This window comes from Dryobates pubescens, chromosome 11 (genome assembly GCF_014839835.1).
Source record: "Dryobates pubescens isolate bDryPub1 chromosome 11, bDryPub1.pri, whole genome shotgun sequence".
Classification (NCBI taxonomy): Eukaryota; Metazoa; Chordata; class Aves; order Piciformes; family Picidae; genus Dryobates; species Dryobates pubescens.
Window position 1 is genome coordinate 22,865,138 of NC_071622.1, and position 27,473 is coordinate 22,892,610.

Here is a 27,473-nt window from a genome sequence, read left to right on the forward strand (position 1 = left end):
TTGCAGGTTGGGAGTTGGCATCTGAAAGACAAACTGCATGTAGGGTGCAAGAATTTGTTGAACAGATTTGAGTATTGCAGTTTGAGATACCATTTGCATGTATGTGCACAGAATAGCTAAATATGGTGGCGATTATAGAGCAAGGGTACCTTGTATTGGTTTGTAGTATGTTGCACGTAGACTGCTTCATGTTTGTTCACTGCATGATTTCTTCATTATGGTTTTTTTGGTGTTAATGTTACTACTATTTGAAGCTAGAGAACTCATAACGTTAAAGGCAAGCACTGGGCAAGCAGGCTTTGGTTAAACTAATTTCTATACCAGCATGTTTTGGGACTGGACTGAGTATTCCTGAACTTGCTGAAATACTCAAGTGCTGTGCAAGCTGCTGAGCTTGGCCATTGTTGCAGTTTTCTTACTAAAAACCCAACTTCTGCAATTTGCTTCCAGCTGAGAATCTGCCCAAGTGGCGCTGGGTCGGTTTGATGGTGGTGTGGTGCTTTTTTGTTTGTTTGTTTTTTTAAGATTTACATCTACAGACTTTTGCACTCAGTTCCCCATAGTTACAAAGTCTGTAAGCTGGCTAGAACTACACAATACTGATTTTAGTAACTTTTGACATCATTTTGTTGCTTATGACTTACACCACTGTCAGAAGCCTATTTACAAGTCTTGAGTTTTCTAACCAAGGCAGCACTTTCTGCACTATTTTTAAGGACAACATTATGCTTTTATAGTAATAAATGTATCATATGCTAAATGTAATAGAGGATAGTGTAGAGAAGTCATATTTAAAGTAGACTTGAAGTCATTTAAGACTTTCTGAAAAAGATAAGTAAGCATCACAAAATTCTACAAAAGACAGTAGATGATATATATGCAGTAAGGTACAGTCACATCTAGTATGTCAGTAAAAGGAATGACATCTGATTTTTATTTCTTTTCACCTACTAAGGGGATACTTGCTGAGAAAGTACAGATCAGGCAATTGAAAGGGCACCTTCTTTTGTCCTGAGAGTCAAAGCACCATTAGTTTGTTTTGCTAATAACCTAATACTTTGCTGCTTATGTAACACTTTGCTTTTAATACTTCATTGGAGATGCCATTATTTGAAGAAAGACTTATGTGAATGAAGATATCCAGAGATGGATGAACATCTGCAGATCATCTGCTAAAACTCAGCTTCCTGGTATCCAGTACTAAATTTTGAACCAAGTTTTCCAAGTATGATTTTCTCATGTTTTCACGTAGCTGAAGCTTACTGTGGGGTTCCTGGTCTGTCTTTGTGTGTTGTTTCTTTTCTGTGACTGGAAACAGTAACTTAGAACCACATTATCCCAAACACCAAGCCTGCAAACAGTATGATTTTTAAAGGACCTACAACACAGTAAGAAGATAAAACCAAGTGTTACAGTAGAAGAAAACTGGTCATGCTAAGTTTGTAGGTCTCTGCATAGGCATAGTCTTGCTCCTGAGACCAACAGGGCCCCTACAGCCAGCTACATGACTTGTGTGATTTGCTGGACTAAGACAGAAAGTGCTAGTCCAAATAATATTACTCTGCTTCACGTGTAATACTGCTTACTCAAATGAAAGTTTAATTGCATTCTTAGTAAGAGCTGCTGACACTATTTTTATATAAAAATTGAAGCTGCTGCTACTAATAAAATGAACATTAACTGGCTCTTAACAGCCATATTTTTTTTCCCTGAAGAAGTAAAGCTTATGTTTAAAGGTGAAGGAAAGAAATGGTATCTCTCAAACTGTTTTAAGTAAAGCTCTTTTGGGAATGTAAACAAAATACAAGAGGCATGAGAAACTGCTGCTGAACTAGTTTTCCACTCTTTGCACCCACTGTGCAATCACATTTTCATGTTCAGGGCTTTTCTCTCACAGTACAGATTTCATGCTTCTATAACATGCAAACCCTGATCAATACTCATCTAAAAAGATCTTTAAGTATCAGTTCAGTGCAGCAGCTTAAGTTACTAGTTAAGCCCTGTCCTGTTTTCCCCAGCAGCCATCAGGGTCCTGTTCCTATCATTCTTGACAATCCCACCCCTTGTAAGCATGTTTGGGAATGAGTATAGAGGGATTTGGGTTGAATTTTTATTATTATTTTTTTAGTAATCCATTTCTCTGATCCCTAAGGCTGACTCAGAGGTTAATTCCTACTTTACATGCCTATGAAAAGCCCTATCTGCATCTTGCCAGGATTCCCTTTTGGATTTCTTCCCCATTCAGGCTTTGTTGCCATGACCGTAACTGCTGGGACTTCATTGGCCAGAGACTGCTCTAATGGGAAAAGGCTTCCAGTCGTGCTTCTGCTGTGCCTGGCCTGTGAAGACCATGTATTGCACTCTGTGCAAATGTTGATTTGTCTACCTGTCTGTTTCAGCGACTCACAAAAGATTCCTACCTATGTGGTAATGTGGCAGAAAATGTGTTTTTACACATCTGTTGTGCCTTTCCTGTCCCACTTGTGTATGCTGGGATCTTCTACAAGAGTTAAATGAATCACTACACTATTTTGGCTGAAGTATGAAATATTGTGACTAAGGAAACTACCAGTCATTCATGGTAGCGTACAGCATATTGCCTTTACCTTTAAAGTACAGGGATTGCTCTTAGCAGTGATCTTCCGTGGAACAGTGCAGTCTATCCAAATACCTGGGAAGCGCAGCTCACTAAAATTCTGAAGGTTGCATATGATTCCGGTCTAGAATGCTAATGTTTAGTAGCTTAGCTATGACTTGTCCCAAGTGCAATATTAGATTTTTAATGTAATCTTTTCTACTTGAATATAAAATGTTAAGTGTCCTCTATTTCTGAAAAGATAAGGGATGAAAATTTCTTTCCAATAAATCTTCAGTTAAAAAAAATTGTATATGCATACAGGTGTGCTTTGTTCTCATACATAGTGTGAAGATTAACTCGTTGAATTAGCAACCACAGTAACCCATTAGCTGATCTACAAGAGAGTGTGAGAATTCTTGCAGTCTTGGCTGAAGTGAATTGTGGCTGCTGCAGTTTGAGTCCAGCATTAACAGGTGAAGAAATCCAGTTTGTGTTGCAGCCTTCTGAAATGTGAAACTGTTTCACCAACAGGCCGAAAGGTAAGCACTTGGTTTTCTTCCTTCAGACATAAGAACTTTCTCACCTGTCTGTGAGATACTCTCCCAAGTGTGAAGATGGATACGGACCCAACAGGTTTTGCACGCTGCTGGTTTCTGTTGGTGAATACCACATTTCTGGAACGGTGCAAAGCAGAACCGAACATGTAAAATGCACTTACGATGACATAGGTGGTGGGCTTGGGTCATGTATTACAGCACGCGATGGCAGACAGGATACCCGGTGTGCTGCTTCAGATCTCTGATGGCATGTACTATCATAATCCTCAACATGCAGCTGTCAATGAACTGAATCAGACACAAAGTTTTTAAGTTTTAAAGGTTTCTGAGAGCTTCCACATGTTAGAAGATGATGCCAGCAGGTGCAGATAAAATGAGTTTGTGTTCCTACAGTGTTGTCTTGTGAAAAATATACACTCTGACTGCACTTGGCCAAGCTTGCAATACTCACAGGAGGAACTTCATGCTTTCAGGAAATAAAGATGGAATAACATTTTATTTTTTGGTCTGTTGAAATGCATTATTTTCAAAGCTAGAACTATCTACAGAAAAAAGCTTAAGCATTTCCAGTTCCAGAGGATGCATAGTGCCAGTAACAATCAAGGAATGTAGTGGCCCGCCTAACTCCACTGTGGACATCTGATACAGTGTGCCTGAAACAATCTTCTGGTCTGCAGCACCCACACGTGCAAGGCCAACACAAATGGTACTTTCAGTCATTTCTGTAAGAAACAAGTTTGAAAGAAGATTAAATGCTTCTTTTATTGACTTCATGGTCATCTTATAAAAAGCACTCAAAATGCTTAAACTTTTAATGCTGCTTTCTTCAACCTCCAATTAAGAAATTGGAGTGGCACAGAAAGAAGCTTGTTCTTTAAAGGAAATGAAACTGTATCTTGGGGATGTTTTTGAGCAAGAATGGGAACACGAATTCATTCAGGAATTGTGTTCACTTTGAGAAAGCTGCTGCTTCTGATCGATTCTGTATCAAAGATAAAATGAAAGGACTTCCATTTTAACAGTATTTGAGGAATGAACTTTAAAAGGAGGCACATAGCTAGACAAAACAACTGACTCATCTTTATAGCTACTGTCTCCATAAACATCTTTCATAGTTTGCTCTTGGCTAGTATTAAGAATTCAAGGTCAAAATCATAGTTCCACATGGCTGAGCTAACCTAGATTCATACTGCTATTCATGCAGAGCAGAGTGTGACCAGTCTAAAGAAAACGTAGCAGAGATTCCTCTAAAATGATCTAAAATGCTCAGAATCCTCACATCTCCCACAACTTCAATGGATCAAAGACCTCAGAATTGAAGATGGATAGAAACAGTACAGGGTTACCAAACGGAGGCGCTGACTAAACCCCCAGGAGCCACCAGTGCTTGTTCATCCATGCTCACTGAACAACACTTATGTTCAAGCTCTGCTAAATCCATCTCATCACTAAGGTTTAAGGCAGCCCAACACCACTGCACAGCAAGAGAATGCTATGTTTAGGAAGGCAACAGAATTCAGAGGCTCATTTGAGAGGGGTAGTAGCAGAGAGAAATGTTTGCGTAATAGTACCTGCTCCTTCTCCTTGGAGCCTTCTTTTCTGAATAACAGCAAGAAGCTGTTCTGCAGCTTGATTGACACTCATATAGCGTGGTGGCTCATAAATCTTTCTACCTCTGCAGGGAAAGAAAAGTAGAGAAATTTCACATATGACCCATTTTATTATCCCTAGTGTTCTTGCAGTTTATTTCAAGAAACCTCTAGACCAGCAAATCTGAAATTAAACAAGTCCATGATCTCAGAATTGGCCTTTCAGACAAGAGTGAAACAAAATTTTAAGGAAGACAGAAGTCTCTTTGTGTTCTCACCACACCTGTGAAACAGCAGGACCTCCATCTGGCAGATATTTGAGTCTTAAAAGCAAATTCATCTGCTGGAAGCAATATGCAGGTTTTGCAGCTATTCCTGAAAGATGCATTAGACTAATTCAAGGGCAAAGTACTGCTTTTCTGTCAAATGCCCTGTAGACAGATGATTACAGACTAGGGAGACATTCTTAAATGAAATGCAGCTTTCTTTGCCAGCTGGATTCAGTCAAACATATATTATTTTGCAACTCCAGAAAAAACAAACCTCAATGATACTATGAGCCTTCACAAATGTTAATTTAGACCAGAGCTGCAGCATGTGTATAAAGTAACCATTTATATTCACCACTGGCAAAACAGACAGACTGCAGAGAGATGACTGAGATGCAGCAAGGGCCTTTTTGAAGACAGTTAAATGAACTTGAGAGCATTTTCCATTTAACTGATTAAAAATGGTGGTATGTGTTCAGCACTTTGCACTACTTCTAGCCAGTGTAAGGAGGAATGCATTCAGAATGCTGTTTCAGCTATGAAATCTATTTCAGGATGGGGCAGAACAGTAGGAAAATAACACTTCACTTGCTAAGCGGCAAACTCACCCCATTATGACCTGCTGCTTCTCACAGAAGCTGGGGGAAAAAAAAGACTATGTTCTGCTGCAACTTCATTCCATTACTGAAAATAAAGCCAGGTCCTGTTGTAATGAACAAAAAAGTGCCACTCCTTGTAAGAAACAAAAGAATGTGGCCAGTGAGAAGTACAAGAGGAGAAGGCAGGTAAGTTCAGTATTAGAATATGGGCAAAGCACCTTTGTTCTTTGTACAAAAAAGCCCTTTGTAGACACACTGTGTGTTTCTCTGTATTTTCAAAACGGTGACTCACTTCATTAGATTCTCCAGAGACTGCTCCTTCACTTTAATATCTGTAGAACAAAACATATTAAAACATGAATTCCCTACAAACAGCCTGCTTAGTTTTCTTTTTAGGTAAAGTGTAATTTAATTAGCAGATTCTATAAACTTCATAACAGCATTCTAGTTATTACAGGAAAAAGAAACATAGATTACATTTGACTGTTTCATGTGTAAATGAATCACGAAGTGCTGGGGTGTTATGTATGTGGGTTCACCCAAAGATGGAGCAAATTTCACAGATGACTAAAAATACTGCTAAATACACAACTAGCAGTCTGTGGTAGTTTTTAGGCTGATGCCTAGAAAATTTTCCACAGATTTTGAGCAAAATGTGGTAGAATGTAAATAAATTACCATTGGCTGTAAAGAGGAAAATAATGATAAGGTCTAAATAATCCTATTAGTCTGAAAACTAACATAAAGTTAGGTGTGTAAATTAACTCTTTTTTTGTTTCTTTGCCCTAGCTGGTGCTTCTGCTAGCTTGCCGACCTTGCCGGTGTTCCTTTGTTATGGCTAGGTAATAATAAGCTACTCTTTGCTCTTCTTTCTCTTGTCCCATGTCTGGGGGGGAGGGAAGAGGAGGAAGCTGTTGGTAACCCCCTGGTTTTGTCCAGGGGGTTCTTGTGCTGTTGTAAATAAATTGTAAATATTGTATATTTTGTACATATTTGTTGCATTCCATATTTCTAGACTTTAGTGGGCTTGTAAATACAGCTTCATTTGCTTTCTAACTGAGCTAGTCTGGCAATCTTATTTTGGGGGAGTAATTTCAACCCACCACACAGTTGTATTTACCACAGGGCAGCAAAATGCCAGCACGCTTAAGCACCTCAGGGTATTGGGACTGTTCTTGGTTACAAAAGGTAAAACAGTGTGACTGATCGACAGCCATTACACCACTGCTGTGCAGCAACCTGCCTTTTGTTAGCATTTCCTTCCTGTCCCAGTCAAAGTTTAGAACAATCTTCTGGTAAGAGGGGGAAGAAAAAACCAGAAAGCCAAAAACACAGGAGGAGTCAGGTAAGATTCTGTACTTCTGCAATAGTAGAGAGGCCCACAGCCTCTCCAAGAGGCAATCAAGTGCTACCTGTATTCAAATGCCCCCCAATACTATCACAGTGAAAGCTGGATATATTTTATTTTTTTAAAAGCATTGCTTAAGTTAAACCAAAGTGAGACTGCAAGGCTATTAGTGCACAGTTTCCCAAATTCCTTACAGGCCCATGCAGTCACTTTGCATTCAGAAATTTATCAGCACTAACCCTTTTAATGTCACATTTGCTTATCTGGTGACCTCATTCAGTTTGATAAACAATTGATACACAGACCAGCATCACCAAGCAGTAGTAAGAGAATCATTAATTTGGAAATTGGTAGTCTTCAGCAGGGAATCTACAATGAGAGGTGGGTACCACAACTGTCCCACAAACATGAGATTTATTATTTGATTTTACTGTTTCAAAATTTTAACTTTCTCACTACCACATTACAAAAATCAAACAGAAAGAGGGAGATCATTCAAGTGCCACTTTTATGATACAAAATATCTTAAAAAAGACTTTGTTTAAACTTACTGTAGTTGTCACAATCCGTATGAAATCGTCTTTAAAATAAATCATTAGAATTCTGATTTTTAGCCAGTGTTGAAAACAAACAACTTTGAAGGCATTGGAAAGTTTTATGTGCAATGATGCTTGCACATTTAAATTGTTTCCTGGTCAGGATTCCTCCACTTACCACAGAACTTGTTTTTACTTAAAATACTAATTTATTTAGCAGTGAGAGATCCCAGTTATATACAGAAAGGTATGTAATTATATATACAAATTTGCAAGGGTCTTATTAAGTTTATATGCTGGCAGTTCCATAATATTTCAGAAGTTACCCAGACTAGCAGAGTTACTCAGCGGCTTTCAGATGAGGATTGTTGGGTAGGATAAAAATCAGATAGCACCATGGGAGAGCCTGGGGCCAGGGCTCAGCTGGGAGCAGCATTCCATTGCAGCTCCATGATCAGCAAGGATTTTTAACAGCACTGGAACTTCTCACATGACAATCACCTTTTACCAAAACATCCTTAGATGAGGTCATTTAGGAAAGGGAGTATCACCTGGCAAAACAAGCAGGGTTACATACACAATTTATCCCCAGAAAGTCAATTGTGCTGAGCTCTAACCTAATTAAGTCAATAAAAGATAGCTGCTAGTCACTGCAACCTGAGCTTGATCTAGCTTAAAAACACACTGATCTTTAGATCAAATATGGGCCTCCTGCTTCTATCTGACTTCTAGAAAGACAGGGTTTCTTGTGGGTTTTTTGAAGAGGAATTAAGAAATTGTGGCTGCTGCAGCACAATGGCTGAACTGACTCTAAGTATGCATAAACATTCCAATTTCTGGTGTATTTCCAAAGACACATGTTGGCTAAGAATCTCTGGAACAGGTTGCCCAGGGAAGTGGTTGAGGCCCCACCCCTGGAGATATTCAAAGTGAGGCTTGACAGAGCTCTGGGCAACCTGATCTAGTTGAGGATGCCCCTGCTGACTGCAGAGAGGGTTGGACTGGATGGCCTTCAGAGGAGCCTTCTAACCCAAACTGGCCACTGTGATTCTATGATCTGTTTAATCACAGCCATCATCTAATGCCTATCACAACTGCTTCTGGACGCTGCAGGAGATGGTAGCTAAAGAAGCAGGGTAGCTGCTGCTCACCAAGTAAGCACAGAGTGTGCATTCCATTCTGCCTGTTCCTCTCGATCTTGTCAAAAAAGCTCTCTGGCTTCCACGTGTCTGTCCAGAAAACTATGGACACTGTCTCTCCAAAATTGTACAACTGTAAAACAAAGCAAATGCAATAACACACAAAATAAGAAAGAAAAAAGTAGCACAGCATTAAAAAAAAAAGCTATAGAAATCATGAATAATTGGCAACACTGAAATGTTCTGAGCCTACTTCCTAAAGAAGTTCGATACCTCAGGGAGGGTACCCTACTAAGTGACACATATGGCTTGCTCCTCCACAAATGCATGACAAACCATTGCATTTAAAATAATGCTTCCTTCTCAGAAAGCTGCCCTGTGCTTCTCTGTATCTCTCGACTAGTTCTAGTGCATTCTCTCTCCTTTCTTTTTAACACAATCTGTAATTACTGAACTGTTTCCTCTTCCTCATAATGGAGATGGTACTGTTGTTCTTTTACACAGCAAACAGTAAAGCATGTTACAGAATGACTAATTAACTACCTGTAAAGCTTTTATCTATCTCTGCACTCTCCTTTCCAATATATATTGACTAACTTTCAATCTAACTTCTATTGTACATAATTCTGAAGTCCTTTTAAAGGCAAACCTTTGCAAACTAGCATGAAAATTCATGCTTATTATTCCTTATTTAGGCTAAGGATAGGGATCCACTAATAAAGCCATAATACTTGCAATGTATTGATTCTATTGGCACAGTAGTATTTGCATTGAAGCAGCACATTCACCAGATGAAAGTTGTACCAGTCCAAAGAGACTGTGGATATGAAAACAGGCACAGATTGTGCATGGAGCAGAGAGGTGAAACATTTTTTATGCATATAAGGTAAGAAGACTATTGCTAGTGGACTCTGTGTCAAACAAACTCACTGATTTTATTCTCAGCCTTATCATTTATTAGTCTCTGATCTCAGTGAAGACATTTGAAGCAATGGTCTTGCCAATCATTCCAGTGCTGCAAAAGTAAAGCTGTATGTAAGCTAAGGCAGCATTTGGCCTAGAAGTTTTTGCAACCAACTTGAGAAAGGGTAAAACCATTCATCAGTTTTGGTCAATTCATCTCTGGAATGGATCCATCCCAAATGAATTTTACAGTTTGCCAATACTCTGCTCAAACCCACCAGAGAAACAACAGCTATCCAGACTAACCTCCCCACTTTCTCTATAAACCTGGAAGGAAAAACTGCTTCTCCAAGCTTACTACAGGAGACATTGTCTGCGCTGTTAGCAGAGAACTGTAGAAGCAGGTCTGTGCCATCTGGGGATTCCCCTATGCATACTTACTTTACTGTGGCATTAGGTTGTGGTTTTAACTCATTTAAGCTGGCAGAGCAGAATGTGAATCAAAGCAGAAACATGTTTGTTTTGTTCAAGAGACCACAAGCTCAGTTTTTAACCATTTACACTTGTTTGATTCAAAGATTCCTGGAATATTGCTGAAAACATTTCCTCTTCTCAACATTTCTTTCTAGCACAAGGACAAGAACACACAGTGTACATTTCACAACCTAAAGGTTCTTACAGTAAACTAAATATAGGTTGAACCAAATTAATTGCTCCTGATGTAACTTGTTAACTATTTCAAGGCTGTGCTCTAGAAAAATAAATAAACCCAGCTTTGTTTTGTCTGTTTTTCATGGGGCTAGCTAGAACTCTTTCCATTTTTAAGCAAATCTGAAGAAAAAACATTCCAGCAAGAAGTTTCTCCTTTTCACTGTTAGAGCATCTGAGAGCAAGTTAACCTTTAATTTCCTTCAGTCATCGACAACCACTGAAATCTCCAGTACCAACATAACTAGCTTACCCCATCTGCCACCTGAAAGCCACTGCAGCTACCTCCCAAAGAGCAGCAGTCCTCCTTCAGAACAGAAAGTGACCTCAATTAACCTCACATCTTACCCCAGTCCCTTTGGCATTCTAATGACCTGAAGGAGAGAAATGTCCCCTTTTAACTTTTACCAAAGAAAAAGAAATGCAGAAATGGGCAAACTGTTACTATCTGGAAATTAAATCTTTTAAACCACCCTGCCACATACTAAAAACAAGCTGGGCATTCAGCTTTATACCCTACAGCATTTGTTCTGATGCTTATTTTTCTCTTTTCCATTGATCATTATAAAGACTCTCCATCATCTCTGCCAGCAAGAAGTTAAGCAAGTTATCCCTTTTGTGCAAGCACTGCCAGCAACAATCATTGAATCTGTCCTTTGTCTAGTAGGTTTTGCATTCAAACTGAAATTTCATACAATCATACAAAACTGTGCTTCTAGTCTCACAACAATACATTTCCTTTCTCCACACCTGGACAAGAAGTGGCTTCTACACCAACAAGATGGAATGAGACATATTTTATTAACCTCCCAGAAATGTCTTTGCAACTTACACCCCTCTACTAACTGAACTGCTGAAGAATAGATTTCCTAACATCAATGCATATATACTTTACAATAAAAACAGTGGAAATACTGCTTTGGGAACTTTCTAGTCCACCAGTGATCTCTGAATCCCTGAAACTGTAACAATAAATGGATACCTCTATTGTGCTGGACTAGCTGTAACCAATTACCTTACAAGCTCTTCTACAGACACAAGTATTTCTTTCTGTATTTGATGTCCGTAGAGGTGTGACATTTATGTGAACACAGGCACTGTTCTTCCCACCACAGTAAAGCTGCATTAAAGAAGCAACACTTAACTGTCTCACAATTACAGTTTTAACTCTCTCCCTGTACCTCCTGCAGACTTGGTTTGTCCCTAATACAGTTTCCTGTGCTGCATTCTAATTTCTACCTCTTTAAATCTAGCATGTAGTACCAGGCTTTCAAGGAAAGACTCACTGAAGAGAGAGCAGTAAACACCAAAAATTTCACTACTGTTCTAAGGACTCAGCAGTTACAGAGAACAGAAGGCCCACTAGAGCTAGAACCCACTGACATTTAACAATAAAACTGTAACACATGGTTTGTTAATTGAGATGAAGTACAACACACCTGAGGATTAATGTCATGCTTTGAGATTATTAAGAAGATGTTTCATAGGACAACGAAGAGCTCTGTGTATTTGCAGTGAAACCATCATGCTGAACAGCTGCCAGCACCACTTTAAAGAGAGGCAACAACAAATGAAGTTTCACAGTGGTCTTCTGTGTGCTGCACTCTACAACAAGCAGCTGGGGTTTAGGAGTGGGCATGATCTGTTCTGCACAAGCTAAAACATCTCAAGCATCACATTTGCACTCATCATCAGATTTGTAAGAGTGCCTACATTCTGCTCAGGCACAAAAGTGCCAGAATTTCAAAGGGATCAGTGAAATGGTTGGACAGATATTTCACGCTCTCAGCCTGCAAACTAACCTTACCTTCTCTCTAATGCCCAAACACTTCACAGAAAAATTTCAAAAGGTCATTTTGAAAGACCTCAGTCTTTGGAAATACTCTTCCCCCCGCCCAAGCAGTAATTGGCTTAAGCAAAGCCTTGTGCGCTTAAATTTTGCAATGCAATAGCTAAAGTCAGGAAAGGAAGCCAGAACACTCTGCTCCAAGGCAATGCTCTATCTGCCTCAGTTTTAAGCTTCTCATAAAATACTGCTCAAAGCTGTTCTTCCCTTCACTCTTCACTTCCTTCACCTCAGAACAAGCTATAACTTCCTATCTTATTTACAAATACAATATGAAATAATATCTGGCAGCTTTTGGTTTTGAGGTGTCTGTTTTCAGTTAGTATCTTTAATGCTTCTGCAGATTATATCCTTTGTTTAACTTGTTTATATAAGCAGAATTGACTGCTGAGAGGGCAGCATCAACTGTAAAAGAAGTGCTGTACCATGATTTCAGCTTGAAAAGCCTGCATGCAAGTGGAATTTCAATGAAACTACTGAGCAGCTTTGTTTATGGCCAGTCTGAACAACACCAGATACCTGAAGTGGTTCACATCAACAGTCCTCACTTAAAATACTGGTGTGGCTAATCACCACAAAGATATGGAGCATAAAAATAAGGAACAAGCTGACAGACTAAATGGGGAAATTGAAAAATGAAGATTCTCCATTCCCTCTGTCAAGTACTAAAGCAAGCAGAAGAGAAGATGTGAGATTATATTAAAGGTCAGTAGGGCAACAGCTGCAGAGAGACCAAGAAGTAAACATTTCAAAATGCAGGCATTTATTTTTATAGCATCTTTCCCAGAATTATTGCTGTATCAGCTGCAATGGTGACAAAGCAATTCTTCACTTATGAGCCTACCTCCCTTCCAAAAAGAACTGGACATGTCAGAGAAAGAAGGTGAAAAAGAGTCTTATCATTACATTTTTCAGACCTGACAGCTGTATACACATGCAAATGCCTTTAAGGTGGCAGGACCCAAATGCTCCTCAGCTATGTTCTGTGTTCAGTTGGTCTCAGGTTACACTGCAGGTCGTTCTCCCGTGACAGGTGTGTTCTGCAAATGAAGATGCTGCACAGCCTGATAACATCCCACTGACAGATACCAAGAGGCTTTCAAGTCCCAAGAAGGACTTCACAAGTTACATTTTTCACCTCGTCTTCCACACTTTGGCCACAATACCCCCATTCAGTGCTACAGGATGGGGACAGAGTGGCTGGAAAGCAGCCAGGCAGAAAGGGACCTGAGGGTACTGGTTGACAGCCAGCTGAGTATGAGCCAGCAGTGTGCCCACATGGTCAAGAAGGCCAATGGCATCCTGGCCTGTTATCAGGAATAGTGTGGCCAGCAGGAGCAGGGAAATCATTGTGCCCCTGTACAAAGCACTGGTTAGGCCACACCTTGAGTACTGTGTCCAGTTCTGGACCCCTCAATTTAAGGACATTGAGACACTTGAACGTGTCCAGAAAAGGGCAACGAGGCTGGTGAGAGGTCTCAAGCACAAGCCCTATGAGGAGAGGCTGAGGGAGCTGGGGTTGTTTAGCCTGGAGAAGAGGAGGCTCAGGGGAGACCTTATTGTTCTCTACAACTACCTGAAAGGAGGTTGTACACAGGTGGGAGTTAGTAGTAAGTGAGAAAAACAACCAGTGATGGTAAACAGTTTACTCACTGGCAGTGAATAAAATACATTTTGTGTAGAGACTCTCCTGTTAGAACACAGCATTTTTGAAGATTAGAGCACAGAAAGAGGGTGGAACCCATAAGGTTCTGCTCCTGCAGCTACTACAGGTTCTCTATTTGACTATGAGCACAGTGAGTAATGACAGCAGTCTTCAGCTTCCTTATCTATAAATATTTTCCTACTTGATGCTGAAAATGTACTCACTATTCAGTAAAGACTCAAAAGTAACACAGTAAGCACCGGTTTTGCATTTAAGTGACCTGCTAATCGTGAAAAGATGAAGCTATTTTATGACTGGAATTATCTTACAAGAACTAACTGGATTGCAAACCAAAAAAATCAGATTAAGATGAATCACTGAAAGAAACAAGGGGACATACAAGATGTTTGTTCAGAAGCTATTCAGGTGGAAAGTGGGTATGTCTCAAAATAAAGGCAGGTCTTTGCCATAACATGTTTTTTTCCCAGCTGCCCTACCAAAATGTAAAGTAAATGCTTTCAAAACTAGCAACACCACTCTTCCAGAAATGTGGCCTGTTTTAGTCATTTGTCTCATCCCATGGCCTGCCTCCAGGTTTCTGCTTTTTTCACAGTAATGCCATTACCTCAAGCCACTTCAAGCTGCATCATTCCTTTACGTGCATCATAGGTCTGTACGATGCAGACCTAATTTGTCCGACCATCCATACTGCTACCTCAAAGATATGTTACCAGCATGGGATCAGAAAGAATTCTGTTCTGAGCACTACTCTGGCCAGTGACATTCTCAAACTAACCCAGATGTCATGCAGATTAGGAAGCAATGAAAAAGGTGTAAATTAGATACCCTGTGAGATACCCTGCCTTTTTGTTCTGGGGCTAAATCCTTACCAATCAGCCCTATTCTGAAAAACTGAGTGTGGGTATAGAGAATCCCAGTTGGATAGATCCAAGGCAATATCTTGCTCACAGGGTAGCTGGGCAGTGGTAGAAACAGAGGTAAGCCTTTACCCAAAACCACAGCACTTTCCCAAGCTACGTAACTGCTGTGCAGCTGTTGCTGAGAAAAGCTGAAATGTCTCAGTTGTTACCACCCACTAGAAGTGCTGAGAATTTCAGTCCTCCTCTGGGGGCTTCTGTTCCCTTGCCCTGATTTCCCTGGTCGTGTGCAAACTGCATGACTTTTTACCGGTGATTATTCCCCAGTACAACAGGAATCAAAGTGATCAACATGTCTACATGTCAGACAAGAGCAGTGAACCTACAGAGAACATGCTAAGAGGCACTCACATAGAGGCACTTTTCCTGGCTTTTCCCCCCAGCCATATTCATTTGTGTTTGAGGGAAAAGATGTTCCTCAGTCTTGAAAAAAAAACAAAACAAAAAACCCAACCTGATACAGCGAAGCACAATGAGAACAGTGTGTGAGCAAGCCACACAGCAAGTCATAAAGTTGTATTGCTTTCAGTAGCTGTGGCTCATTGTATTAATCTATTGGAGCTTCCTAGAAGTTAAAAAAAAAGTTAGTTTTCAAACCTAAAACAACCCAGTATTTCTTTGTACAAATACAGTCACCTGTGCAGCCTTCAAAACACTGGGCAAGAGAGTAGAAAACATACAAGCATCTGAAAATAAGATATTCAACCTTCTTTACTAGTTAGCAAGAAATACATCCATGAATTGAATGTGAAAAGCCATCACTTTGACTTCAGTGACTCACTACTGTGCAGGATAACTGTGAAACTCTCAGAATGTTGTTGGCTGCACAGAAGCACTGCTCTGATGACAAGAGACGTGTTCTTTTGTGAACACTGGGCTGTAGCTGCAGTTTACTGAAGGCCTAATCAGCAGTTACAGCTCACTACGCACATGGCTTTCAGAATAGCGTATAAAGGTGTTTCCTGTTTTTCTCTAGTAAGAAAGAAAGAGGTTTTGTATCACAATCAGATTAAAACAGGGAAAAAAGCCAAGCCTTTTCTGTGGTGAAGCAAAAGAGGAATCCCTGCTATACTTGACAGCAGTTTGAAACACAATAACCCCAAAAGTAAATTGGTGGCAGGAGACAGCCATGAATGTAAAGACTGTTGAGATTATAAACTTCCACCACAACTCTAACTAAATCACAGGCTAATTGTTTTGTACAATACCCCTCACTTGCTGTTTCTGCCCGTAAGGAGCAATGAATTGCTGTTTATGGTCTGTCTGGTGATACACTAGGATCACTATTTCCTAAAATGCTTTATACAAGAGGAATGCTGACTTGTGAGAAGGCAGCCCACCCCCAAGCTAGAATGGAAAAGGAGACTAATGCCAGAGTGAGTAACATCACATTTCCTTTGTGGTCAGTTCCCTTCAGTATGGGATAAGGAAATGGTAAACTGATGTCCAAAACTCTGCATATGTGAAAAACCTGATGGACTGTTTGCAGTTTATTCCCTGTTAGCTTTCTGCTCCTTTGTTTGCAATTCATCTAGAAGCTCTATGTTCCTTCTTTCTGTGCCCAGCTGGAGTTGTGGAGGAAGCAAACTTAGTCTGTTCTCTTTGTGAATATGAGCCTTACATCGTTCTTCCTAATGAATGTAAAAGAACAATAAAAAGATAGCGGGCAGCAGAAGCTGCTTGTCAACAGCTTGGCAGCAGAAACAAACTGCCAAAAGGGGAAAAGGTGAGTGTCAGCCCCAACTCTTGTGTTATCTGCCCCAGTAAGCGCAGCTGTGTGACATCTGTCATGCTGCTGTACATCTACGTTTGATACCAAGGAGCCTATTTCCTTCCTAAAAGCTAATTTTGCCCAAGTCTTATAGCAATAGGCAGGTACCACTAAGAAAGTACTCATGGGAAGAATCACAGAGCGAATCCTGTGCTGCATTCCCTTTAGCATTAGCATTCATGTCTCAGAACAGGTGTCAATGCAACACTGCTGAAATGCCAGACCAGATGGCTCTCAGGTTTCTAAACCATTCAGATGTGATCAGAGACAGAGATAATACCCAGCTTAATGCAACACATTTTCTGCTGCTGGGCAGCACTGAAATAAGGCTACTGGTGTTTGTCTGTACATCTGAAGGTGTCAGTTGTTGAAATTATTAAATATGGTGCTATTTTATACTAAGCTAGGAAGGAATGCTTCCTCCTTCACTGCTGAAAACTTACTGTTCAAGTCTACAGATCTAGTATGTAATATGCTGACATTCCTATACTTGCTTCAGTTTTGGTTTGGGGGTGCCCATACACAGACTTGGCATTTAGACAGGCTTCTGCATGTTCCTTTTTATGACAAGACCAGCATATTTCTCAACAGGGTATCAACCTAATTTAAGAATAAACTTTTCAGCTGACCATCAGTAGTAGACGGAAGCCAACATGAGCAAAGCTTTAGTTGTAAAGTAACTCAAATACCAAAGTCTCTTGGGACAGAGGGAAGTTAGAGAGAATAGAAACACTGCTATTCATGTGCTCATCAAAAGGGACTTTTGCTGACATGTGGCATGATGAAAGGGAAGTGTTAAATTCTGCAGAAGAAACGTACAGTTGCTGCAGATCTTCAAACTTCAGATTACAGCATGCTCTGCCAAAGGGATAGAAGAGTTCAGCAGTAGTGGAAGAGAATATAAACAAAAACGTTACCTGTAAACCACAGCAACCCACTGCATTCAATATCGAAGCGTTATGAACGACCTCATATGGAATCCCCAATTTTACTGCACGTAGTACTAAATCACTGTGTGTTGTGGCCCTGTGTTAAGATGAGAAAGGAATTAAAAACATTCAAGCAATGAAGTGACCAAGCATCACTAGTGTTACACTTTGTTTTGAAAGTAGTATGAAACTCTTCACAACTAGGGCAATGCAGAAGTGCCAAGAGGGCAACAATGACTTGACTAATTGCTGTGGAAAAGTCCAGTAAGGCTTCCACATGTCATCTTCCCGAGTTGAAAAGACAGGCATCCTTAGTACGTCACAGTTGTTTACCATTTTCTGACATCACTAAAAGTGTAGCACCAACACAATTATGACTTTTAAAAAGACTTTGACAAGTCTTTCAATAATGAAAAAGAAATCGGTTTGACTGGAGCAAAGGAAAATAAAGGAATTCTGAATCTGAATTTGGGAAATCACAGACCCTGACACATAAAGACTCCCAGATGCAGGAGAATGCAACACTTTGGTTAGTAAACAAACTATGGTCCTGACTTAGATAAGCAGAGAAGATGTAAGAATGCCTGTTCTAACAGGTGAGGGGACTCATTTATGGCCTTGTATATTCCTTTCACATTTACAGGACAAGGAGAAATGGAGGATTTTGTGGTTATGCTAACACTGAGCAGGGGATCAGCTGGCGTCATTAACTCAAATTTGCTCCAGCCATTATTTTCTCCTAATAGATCTGTCGATAATGACTGGAGCTAAAAGCAGAAGCACGTCCATGAGCACTCAGATAATACCATCTTCTCTTAGGGCAGAAACATCCAGTAACCTCATGAACCCCTAAATCCTTAGGGCTCTGTGTAGGCATAGGAGCAGTTCCAGCTGCAATATAAAGAGCCAAGAACATAAACATTTATAGAGAAGCAATTCATTCAAAAAAAGGGTAGCTCTCTGCAGTGATGTGCTATGCTAATCAGAATGGAAGTATTTTGACACCAAAACCAATGAGGAAGATCAAGATACTGCTTACAAGTAGGAATTACATGTCAATGCATGTGTGTTGTGGTTTATTCCATCTGTGTACTTGTATCAGTCACTGGGTCTGAGCACAAGGGTATAGGTAACATGGTTCCACGCTCAACAGGAATCCTAATTTTAATGTTAATGTGTTGAAAGTATAATTAATGTTTCTGAAATGCAGTATCATCTGCCTATAAGTAGTAATTGTTGCATCAAGCATTCTCTTGCCAGTTCCTTTCCAACCTGTATTTACATAAATTTTCTGCTTTTGACAGATGGGCACACTGCTCCTCTTTTTCATAAACTCTCTCATTTTTTTCACTCACAAATAGGGTGCCCAGTGACTCAATTTCTCTTGTGCCGCTTAACACTGTGGTATGAATCTTGAATCACCAGCTGGAGACTTAAAAGGTCCTCTGTATGGCTTGACATTACAGATTGATGATGCCTGACTGAAAAGACAGAAGGGGATCCTTCCGGTGATAGGAAAAGACTATACACCTCAGCGGGAGTAAAAAGTGGAAACAAAAGGCTTTAATAAACCAAAATAATAAGACATTCATAATGACCTAAATGATTCTAAAAACTATCATATATCAAAACAGGAACATTGTACAACCAACAAACAGCATTCATTCTAAAACAACTGAACATAAAAGCGGCAGTTTGCAAGTACAAATAGCAACTAAAAGAACATGGCTCAAAACACAGCACCTTTCTGAATTATGTGACAGCCTAGAATGTCTTCTGTTAGCAGGTAAAACCTGGAACAAAATATTCTCCATAAAAGCTGGCATAGAGAATGAAATTACAAGTGACTGCTGAAGGAAAGATTTATACATTCTGGAGGATCAATATTCCTATCTATAAGGGATATCCAGGTAAGGAAAGTCCAAAGCAAGATAAAGTGTAGATAATCATGAGTATATTTTTAATGCCATTAAAAAATGCACAAAGTGCTTCTGGACTGAAAATCAACTTCTTCATAAAAAATTACAGATATGAAGCATGTCTCTTTCCTATTGAAAAAAGAGACTGATCAAGCTACAGCAACAATTAAGAAGTTGCTTTGCCTTACCCAAAAGGATCACCAACTACAAGAAATGCGACATCACAAACATCAGCTTCTTTTAAAATGCTGTCTGCTTCTTGTTCCACTGTTTCTCTGTCAGCCAAAATCAATTCTTTTCCATAAAACTCTTCCTAGAAATTGAAATTAATAAGAAATACCAAAATAAGACACTTCAGACTGTGTATCTCTCTGACTGCTCACTCAGGAACACAGGCAATGGACACTGGAAAAGACCAATTTTATTATTCTCTCCAGAAGTCCAACTCACTTCTTAGAGAAACCAGCCACCCCTTGCAGGAACACCTGAGCTTCCCATAAAGCATCTCCCAAGCTGAAAAAAACTAGTCAAGCACATTACTCTGATATTGACCTGGGTTTTTATGCCTTCTGTGTCAGTTAAGGAGCTGCTCCAAAAGTAGCTCAATCACGCCTGCATACTGAAGGTACATGGGTGGATTCCAGGCATGGTTAATTTAAGCTGTTACCCTACTGGAAGGCATTAGCTTTTATAATACTGACATTGAACCAAGAGAGATGCAACAATAGCTGTACCACAACCTATTTTTTCAGGTTTTTCCTCAATTAAGGAATGATTTCACATTAATCATTCATCTTCTGTTCTCTACAAGAAACAATTTACTATCTAAACAGATAAACATGTATTTGATCATGTCCTTTACTTTTCTTCAGTAGCTCGGTAATCATCATGTCTCTCAGTATGTTTTAAATGCCTTTATTGCCAGAATAGAACTCGTGTAACAAAACATTAGCTAGTTCTAGAACATGTTGTCTGACCTTCCTGAGCACATCGGCATCATGTATCACCACACATTTCACATGTTCATGACACAATTAGATAAAGGGTTTTTCCCAGGACATAGACCAAAACAAGGCAGTTTTGTTCTAAATAGTATTTGGGAAATGTGGGTGGTATTACAAACATTAATCAACTGGCAAAACTATTAAGTGAGTTACGATCCAGAAAGATTCACCTACAAAGAACAGTGAATTGACAAGAGAGCCTTCATACTTGTAGAGAAGCTTCCACAAAAATCCATCCCACAGTTAGAATAATAAATATGGAATCTCCATTACTGGGTTCAGTTCTAAAGATTACTTGCTCACCATTCTTAGATAAGTTTCTCTACCTCTGTAAAATGTGGATATTACTTTCCTTGAGAAAGACTGCAACCCACAGATTTGATAGAAAGGGGACCAAATATATGTGTAAGCAAATCTTGTATCTGTGATTCAGAATGGTAGATGGCCACCCTGAAGTACTGCTCAGGTCTATACTCCAACTAATAACAAATGTTGACACCCCATTTGTTTTAAGTATCTTCCACTAGATGCTCATTAGCAAGTGGCCCAGCATGACAGCAGCCAGTCTATAATGCAAAGCACTTGATGCTGACATAGAATACATAGAATACATAGAATAAACCAGGTTGGAAGAGACCTTCAAGATCACCGCGTCCAACCCATCAACCAATCCAACACCACCCAAACAACTAACCCACGGCACCAAGCACCCCATCAAGTCTCCTCCTGAAAACCTCCAGTGATGGCGACTCCACCACCTCCCCAGGCAGCCCATTCCAATGGGCAATCACTCTTTCTGTATAGAACTTTTTCCTAACATCTAGCCTGAACCTCCCCTGGTGCAGCCTGAGACTGTGTCCTCTTGTTCTACAAATTCTACATACATTTTGGTGGGTCTACCACTGGACCAAACCAACTTTAGTCCAGTATAGTAAGCAGATACACACTACGGTGCAGAAAAGTGCATTCCCAGAAGCACCCCTTTCAGTTTGTTTTCATCTAATGGAATCTATTTGTATGCTTTGAGACTGCTCCACAATGCATATCAAAGCACATTAATTAGAGAATATATAACAGGCATTCTTCTGACAAAAAAACCAAACCAAAACTGCAGACTCACTAAAACATCACTGGGTACAAACAGTTCTTTCATCAAATTGAGGGCCAATTTAGATGGTCAACATCAAACAGCTTTTAATGTACATTTTCATCTAACGAGATAAACTAAGCAAGTTATGTCATTTGAACTTAACAATCTGATTTAAAAAGCATCAGCACAGGAGGATGTCTAAAAAAATCCCTGCAGGAAAGAATTTGTTCTTTATCTCTTGACAGCTTTCCCACAGCTTTTCATGTTGCTTAGAGGAGGTTGACTTTCAGATTACTGCATTTAGTATTGTCACTTGTGTGCAAACTGCACTTTGACACTTCTTTTAGTTTGTTTTGACTGATTGCTTTTCCCAATTATGCCATCTTTGGGACATCAAAGTTTCTAAAAGAACTAAATCAATAAAACCCCAAACAAGTATGACTTATTGCCACATTGCTTAACAGAACATCTCTGACTGAGTCTGGAAGTCTCCAACCTGTTGAGACTGCCTGGCCCACAAGGAAACATGGATAGTCATTTTACTTCAGACATACGCAGAGGTTCAAGGTTCCAAACCACGTGTTTTTCTGGTCTGTCTTTTGATTACTTTTTGTTTGGTTTTTTAACCATCAGACATTTTTCTAAACAAATCATTCAATCTTTCAGGATCTCTATACGTTGTCAGATTTTGACAGGAAAATTATCATCACCGCTTGCAGGAAGGTGCTCCCAGGCTTCCCACAGCAGCAAAACAAATTCTCCCATAAAATATAGCCTCCGAAGGTCCCGTGCGTCCTTTTCCCCGACAACCTCACTGCTGATTTCCCCAGCTGCCGTTACCGACCCGCCAGCCCAGCACCCTCCTCACCCCTTGGCGTTAAGGCTCCGTGCGACTGCGGCGGCCACACCTACCAGCGCTTCCTTGCCCACCGTGAGGATGGACGTGTAGGCCTCCAGGTACACCTTGTGACACCGCTTCACCGTCTCCAACCCCTTCACTGTGATGTCCTTGGCATCTCCCAAGCCCAGCCCGACTATATACAGCATCTTTGCGAGAGGGGTGCGAAAATGCCGTCGCGGCTACCTATCACAGGAGGGGAACGAGGGTCAGCCGGTGAGCCCCACGCCACGCAACTCCACCACCCCCGCCGGCCACCGAGAGCTCGCCCCACGTCTCCCCCCTCCTCTCACCCGCCCCTTTACGCCAGGACACACTCCAGCCCCACACAGCTCGCCCGGGCACGAACCGCCGCCAGCAGCCCACCTCCCGCCTGCTTCCCACCGGCCGCGCCGTCGCGAGTGGCCACGCCCCCTGCGCGCTCTGCGGCGCCCGGCGGCGCGGGGGCTGCCGGGAGCTGTGGTCCTCGTTGTAGGGCGCGCGCGGGCAGCGGTTAAGTATGGCAGCGGCGCGGGGGGCTGGGGCCCGTGGTTGCCCTACGCTCCTGCTCGCCAGCGGCCGGAGCATCCCGGTACTGGGGCTCGGTAAGTGCCGGGGCTCGCGCCAGGTCTGGCCAAAACTCGCGCCGGAGACGCCTCCCCGCGACAACCGTTGTCAGACGGTGGCGGTCATCGTCAGGTCAGGCCTAGCCGGCCCCTCGGAGTTTCGCTCTGCTGTTGTGCCTCACCCGGACTCGCCTTGGGGAAGCTTGTGCTTGAGTCTCCCGCTGGTGCGGAGCTCGTCTGTGCTCCTCCAGAGGCATATTACTGGGTGAATCTTCGTGGCCCTGTTAAATGGAACCTTCTGGGGCCCCAACTGCTGCCCTGCCCCAAGGCAAGCAGGTGCTTTCCTGCTTGGGACTACAAATCCGGTTTTCTATCATCCCTAAGGTTTTATGTGGTGGTTTGGTGGATTTTTTTTTTTTTTTTTTTTTTACTTACTTCATAGCACAGATGGGTTTTTTTTAAAGCAGACTTTCAAGCCTGAATTAATCTTATTGGAAGTTGTCGGATTATTTTTTTTTTTTTTGGTCAGCTGCACCTGTTACAGCCACAAGCCTCTAGGAATTTCAGCACCCTCAGAGTCAAGAAGGCCTCTGCTTTGCTTACAGGAAGAGATGGCTCATATGTGTGCTGAAAGAACTCAAACGCTGTTAAACCCTGACAGGGTGTCAGAATCTGGGGGCTGTGTTACACATTTGTTTGTTTGTTATTCCTGAAAACCGAGGTTTGGTGACATTATATTGAAGTTTAACAAGCACATGGCTTTTTCTGTTTTTTAAACAATTGTGTATGGCATTGTTAATACCTTTTCCAGAGAAAAAGCTCTACCTGAAAATAAGAAAATGCAAAGGGAAATTGACTTCTTTATAATTCACCCTTGATTGTTGGTTGTGCAGTGAGAAGTTCTGCAGTAGAGCTGATCAAACTCTTTAAACTCGTTTTATAAAATGTGAAGACAGGGAAAAGATTATGTCCTTATAAGACCATATTAGTCATCTGAGTTAATGCTAGTGGTAGCTCAGAAAAGCAATCTCATTCAGTTCCTGAAACAAGACTACAGGCTAACCAGAATATGCTTCTGCAGTGTGAACTCGGGCATGAAAGTACCTATGAAATTTGAAACATTTCTTTTTTTTCCTCACAAGGCAAGCAAAGCATTTGTTTTCCCTCAGCTCTTTGAGAAAAGGAGAAAGGGATTTTCTTTTTTGTTGAGCTGTGTATGGTGTAAACCCAAGACTGGCTTGCAGCAGAATACTCCTCTTAGCTGTATATAGGAATATCAGGGTTATGCTATTCTGAACTCCAAATCCAGCTAAGTGGTGGATGTGCTAACAGTTTGAACGAGCCAAACTATTAAATGGTTAGAAGACATTTTTCCAAGTCAGTGTAGAAGGGTTAATACCAGTGATTCTGTGGTGTCTGTGCTGTACATGTAACAGAGATCTTTTACTCTCCCAAAAATAGGAGTTGCAGAGTGCTTGGAAGATGAGCCTCAAAAAGGCAAATTCAGACCACACAGATAAAAATGACCATTGTGTACTTGACCACATCTTCTAGTTTGTGGTGGGGTTTTTTTGTCTTTTTATATTGCAAACATTAATTAGTTTTTATTTCTTGTAAAAATAAGGAGTTAATTTATCTCTTGATTAACATATTCATAACGTATTCTAAAACATGAATACCCTTTCCAATAAGTCTTCCAGGACACCATATTATCATGGGTCAAATCAGTTTCCCAGATTTTCCATTATTTTACATAAATATACAAATCAAAGGCACTTAACATTCTTTGTGTCACTGGAGTTAATCAGTCACACAAGTTACCAAGCTAAGCTGTGAAATAAAATAACCCTTATGCTCTTTTCATCATTATCCTATGAGTGTATACTGACTTCAGAGCAATTATTTAGGATTTTCATTAGTGTAAAGGAGGGTAAAATGTGAGATGTGGATCTTAGAGCATAAGAAACCACCTAACTTACTAGTAGTGGGTCTTTAATAGGTCTGTTTTCTCATCCAGAAGCAGTAAGTGAACAGACTGAAACAAGCACTGCAAACTAAGTACCCAAAGTCATGATCCGATCTGCACATATTAGTTACAAAGTCTTAGCAATTTGGCAACATTAGCCAAAAGATTTAAAAAAAAAAAAAAAAGTAGTACTTACAATCTATAAAATGTTGATAGCTGCCCTTACTGCCCTCATTTAAGAAATACTGGGGCTGGGTTATGGTGTAAGAGTAGCTCAAGACTCACTGCGCTGGCACTTGTGGTCAAGCTGTAAATACTATCATGCAGCCTAACACAATGGGATCTTTATCTATGGTAGGTGTTGCCACTTATGTGCTCTTAAAAATTAATGGCTTCTATTTGTTGCAGTCTGACTGCATTAACTAATGTTGGCAGCACAAAAAGAGGGGAAAAAAGACTCTGCTAGTAAGTACAGGAGAACTTTCTTCAAAGAGGATGCATTTTCTGAAAGGCCATGTTCTGCAGCCTTTATGATTTCATTGTTTCTTTATCATTTCTTATCCCTTTAAACATGCAGACATAATGATTATCTATGAAAAATCGCCTTTGAGAGGACAGATGTGTGTGTTGTCTCTGTTGCTAGATAAAAGCTTCACAGAGATAAATACTCTGTGTCAAGCGGGTTGCAGCTATCCAGTCATGTCAACTGGAAGGCGGCTCAGATAGGTATGTGGGTTATTTCCAAGTGATGAAACTGGTTTTGTATCTGCTGAGAGCTGGAGCAGGAGACATGTAATGTGTTTCTCAGACAGAACATGTTACATAGGTGTGCAACAGGAGCTTAGGATAGAATTCTGTCAAAAATATCTGTTCTTTCTGTTCAAGCTTCAGTTGCCAGAAGGTGTGGTAGTGGTACTTTTTGAATAATTTTGTTTGTTTGTTTTATGGGTTTCCATGTCACAACTGACTTGTCCTTCCATATTTGTATAGCCAAAATTCAGTAAGTTGGTTGAGGTTTGATGCAAAAGGGGAGACAGGAAGGAAGTAAGTTAAGTGTGTTTTCATTAGGCTACCATTCCCTTTCTGATGCTCTGCATTTGCTCACTCCAAACTGTTCTTAGTGAGGAGAATCCATTTGCATTTAAAGATCTTGTGAGAAAGATGGATCTGTACACTGGAGAGACTATACAGTGAACAAAATTCATGATCAGTCTGAAAGGTTACTTGGAATAACATGCCAAATTCTGTACATCCAAAATCATGAGTGCATGAATGCATGTTCATACTGTGCTTTATCTATCTTCTGCCAGCTGAAAGACAAGTCTGCCAGCAGTGGTAAAACAAGCTGACTTTCCTGACATGCCTGCTGATTATTATAAGGCAGCCTGTGCTGTGTAGCAAAATTTTTATTTTAAAAGCAATCTGCATCTTGTTTATTCTATGATTATAAAACCTGCTGATAACTTTCTATGTCTTGCAGTTGGATTCTGACAATTGTGTTAGCCAATGTTATCCCTCTAGAGAGGCGTAGGCATGTTTACGGTCAATGATAATTTTCATTACAATGGCTGCTTTCAGCTAGAGTAGGCTTAAGTCTAAAATTAATTGACATTTTGGCCCTCATAGTTGATACAAGTGTAAAGCTATTTGCCAGAGAGTACATTACCTCATAATGACTTTAGATTGCTTTAGAAATTTAATACATTCCCTATCTTGCTAATAAGATAGCTATAATTCTACACTTTGTCAGTGTTCTAGAAATATAGGGCAAATAACTAATATAAAATTATATTGTTTTGAAGTTAATGCAGTTACATATTTTTGTAGGAGTTATGTATCAAAGAATTGCATACTTTGAGAATCTTTGTACTATAGTAAAGAATTAAGTATACTTATGTTGTTTTAATTTAACTAGAAGATACTTGGTGCTTATCTAAAAAGGCATCCTCAAAAATTAATCACTTGTTGAAATGATACACACGATGTCATCTCTTCAGGCTTTGGAAGAAAAATGCATGCAGTTTGTAATGTGCATCCTTGTTTCTCTTCCACTTAGAAAGTTGTTGCTTCGTTTTTCTGTGTTCATTCGCACCCCTCCCCTTATTTTCTTCTTATTTTTTAATTTGAAGTCTGATGGATAAACACCCTACCCTGTAAAGGATATCATTCAATAGCATAAAAGCTTTTCTTCCTGTAACTCAAACATTAGAATGCTTTTTCAAGATGAAATGGTGAAATTCAGCATAGCATCACTCTTTGTGGAGGGCTTTGTGATATGAGGGAAACTTGATAAAGTCTCTTACAAACACATTCTGAATGCTTTATTTAAAATATATATGTAACTTTATTAGGATAGGTCCCCAGAACACCTATTGTAGACCCTCTTCAGGCTTGTTCTGTCTGTCTGTAATGAAACTGTCTTCATCCCCTTGATTTGGTAGGGGTGGGGGATGTGTGCTTATTTGGTTGGGGGTTTTTTTTGGTTGGTTTAGTTGGGTGGGTTTTTTAGGGACAGTAAGAATGAAAATTGAGGGGCAGGGGGCATGGAGTGGCTAGTGATTCCTGACAAGATGTACTGGTGATACAAAAAAATTAATAGAATGTTTTTGTGTAAAGTTGCTTTCTATGGGTAGCTAGAACTAGTAACAACAAAATGAGATAAAAAATTCTTTAGTGATCCCTTCCTGTTAAAGTAT

General features: G+C 40.3%; 1 protein-coding gene across 3 annotated transcripts; it reads right to left on the minus strand.

Moving 5' to 3' along the window:
• Positions 1 to 3,346: 3,346 nt before the first annotated feature.
• DPH5 (diphthamide biosynthesis 5) lies at positions 3,347 to 22,736 on the minus strand. 3 transcript variants are annotated; one of them, XM_054165615.1, is made up of 8 exons: positions 22,651 to 22,736; positions 22,281 to 22,452; positions 19,463 to 19,587; positions 17,344 to 17,452; positions 8,628 to 8,748; positions 5,885 to 5,924; positions 4,707 to 4,810; positions 3,347 to 3,857 (listed from the first exon to the last, which is right to left on the minus strand). In XM_054165615.1, exons 2-8 carry the CDS (start codon positions 22,413 to 22,415, stop codon positions 3,631 to 3,633), a joined length of 861 nt encoding a protein of 286 aa, XP_054021590.1. In that variant the 5' UTR covers positions 22,416 to 22,452; positions 22,651 to 22,736; the 3' UTR covers positions 3,347 to 3,630. The 3 variants fall into 3 exon arrangements, with proteins under 3 accessions (XP_054021590.1, XP_054021588.1, XP_054021589.1); XM_054165613.1 differs by having other exon boundaries at positions 22,633 to 22,662; XM_054165614.1 differs by lacking the exon at positions 22,651 to 22,736 and adding an exon at positions 22,560 to 22,638.
• Positions 22,737 to 27,473: the final 4,737 nt, after the last annotated feature.

Excerpts from the sequence above, each read along its gene's own strand:
- DPH5 (XM_054165615.1), bottom strand. The coding sequence starts at position 22,415 with ATGCTGTATATAGTCGGGCTGGGCTTGGGAGATGCCAAGGACATCACA. Across the intron at positions 19,588-22,280 it reads CGGTGGGCAAGGAAGCGCTG|GAAGAGTTTTATGGAAAAGA; the intron begins GTAGGTGTGGCC and ends TTCAATTTCTAG. Across the intron at positions 3,858-4,706 it reads GCTCCAAGGAGAAGGAGCAG|AAATGACTGAAAGTACCATT; the intron begins GTACTATTACGC and ends TGTTTCTTACAG.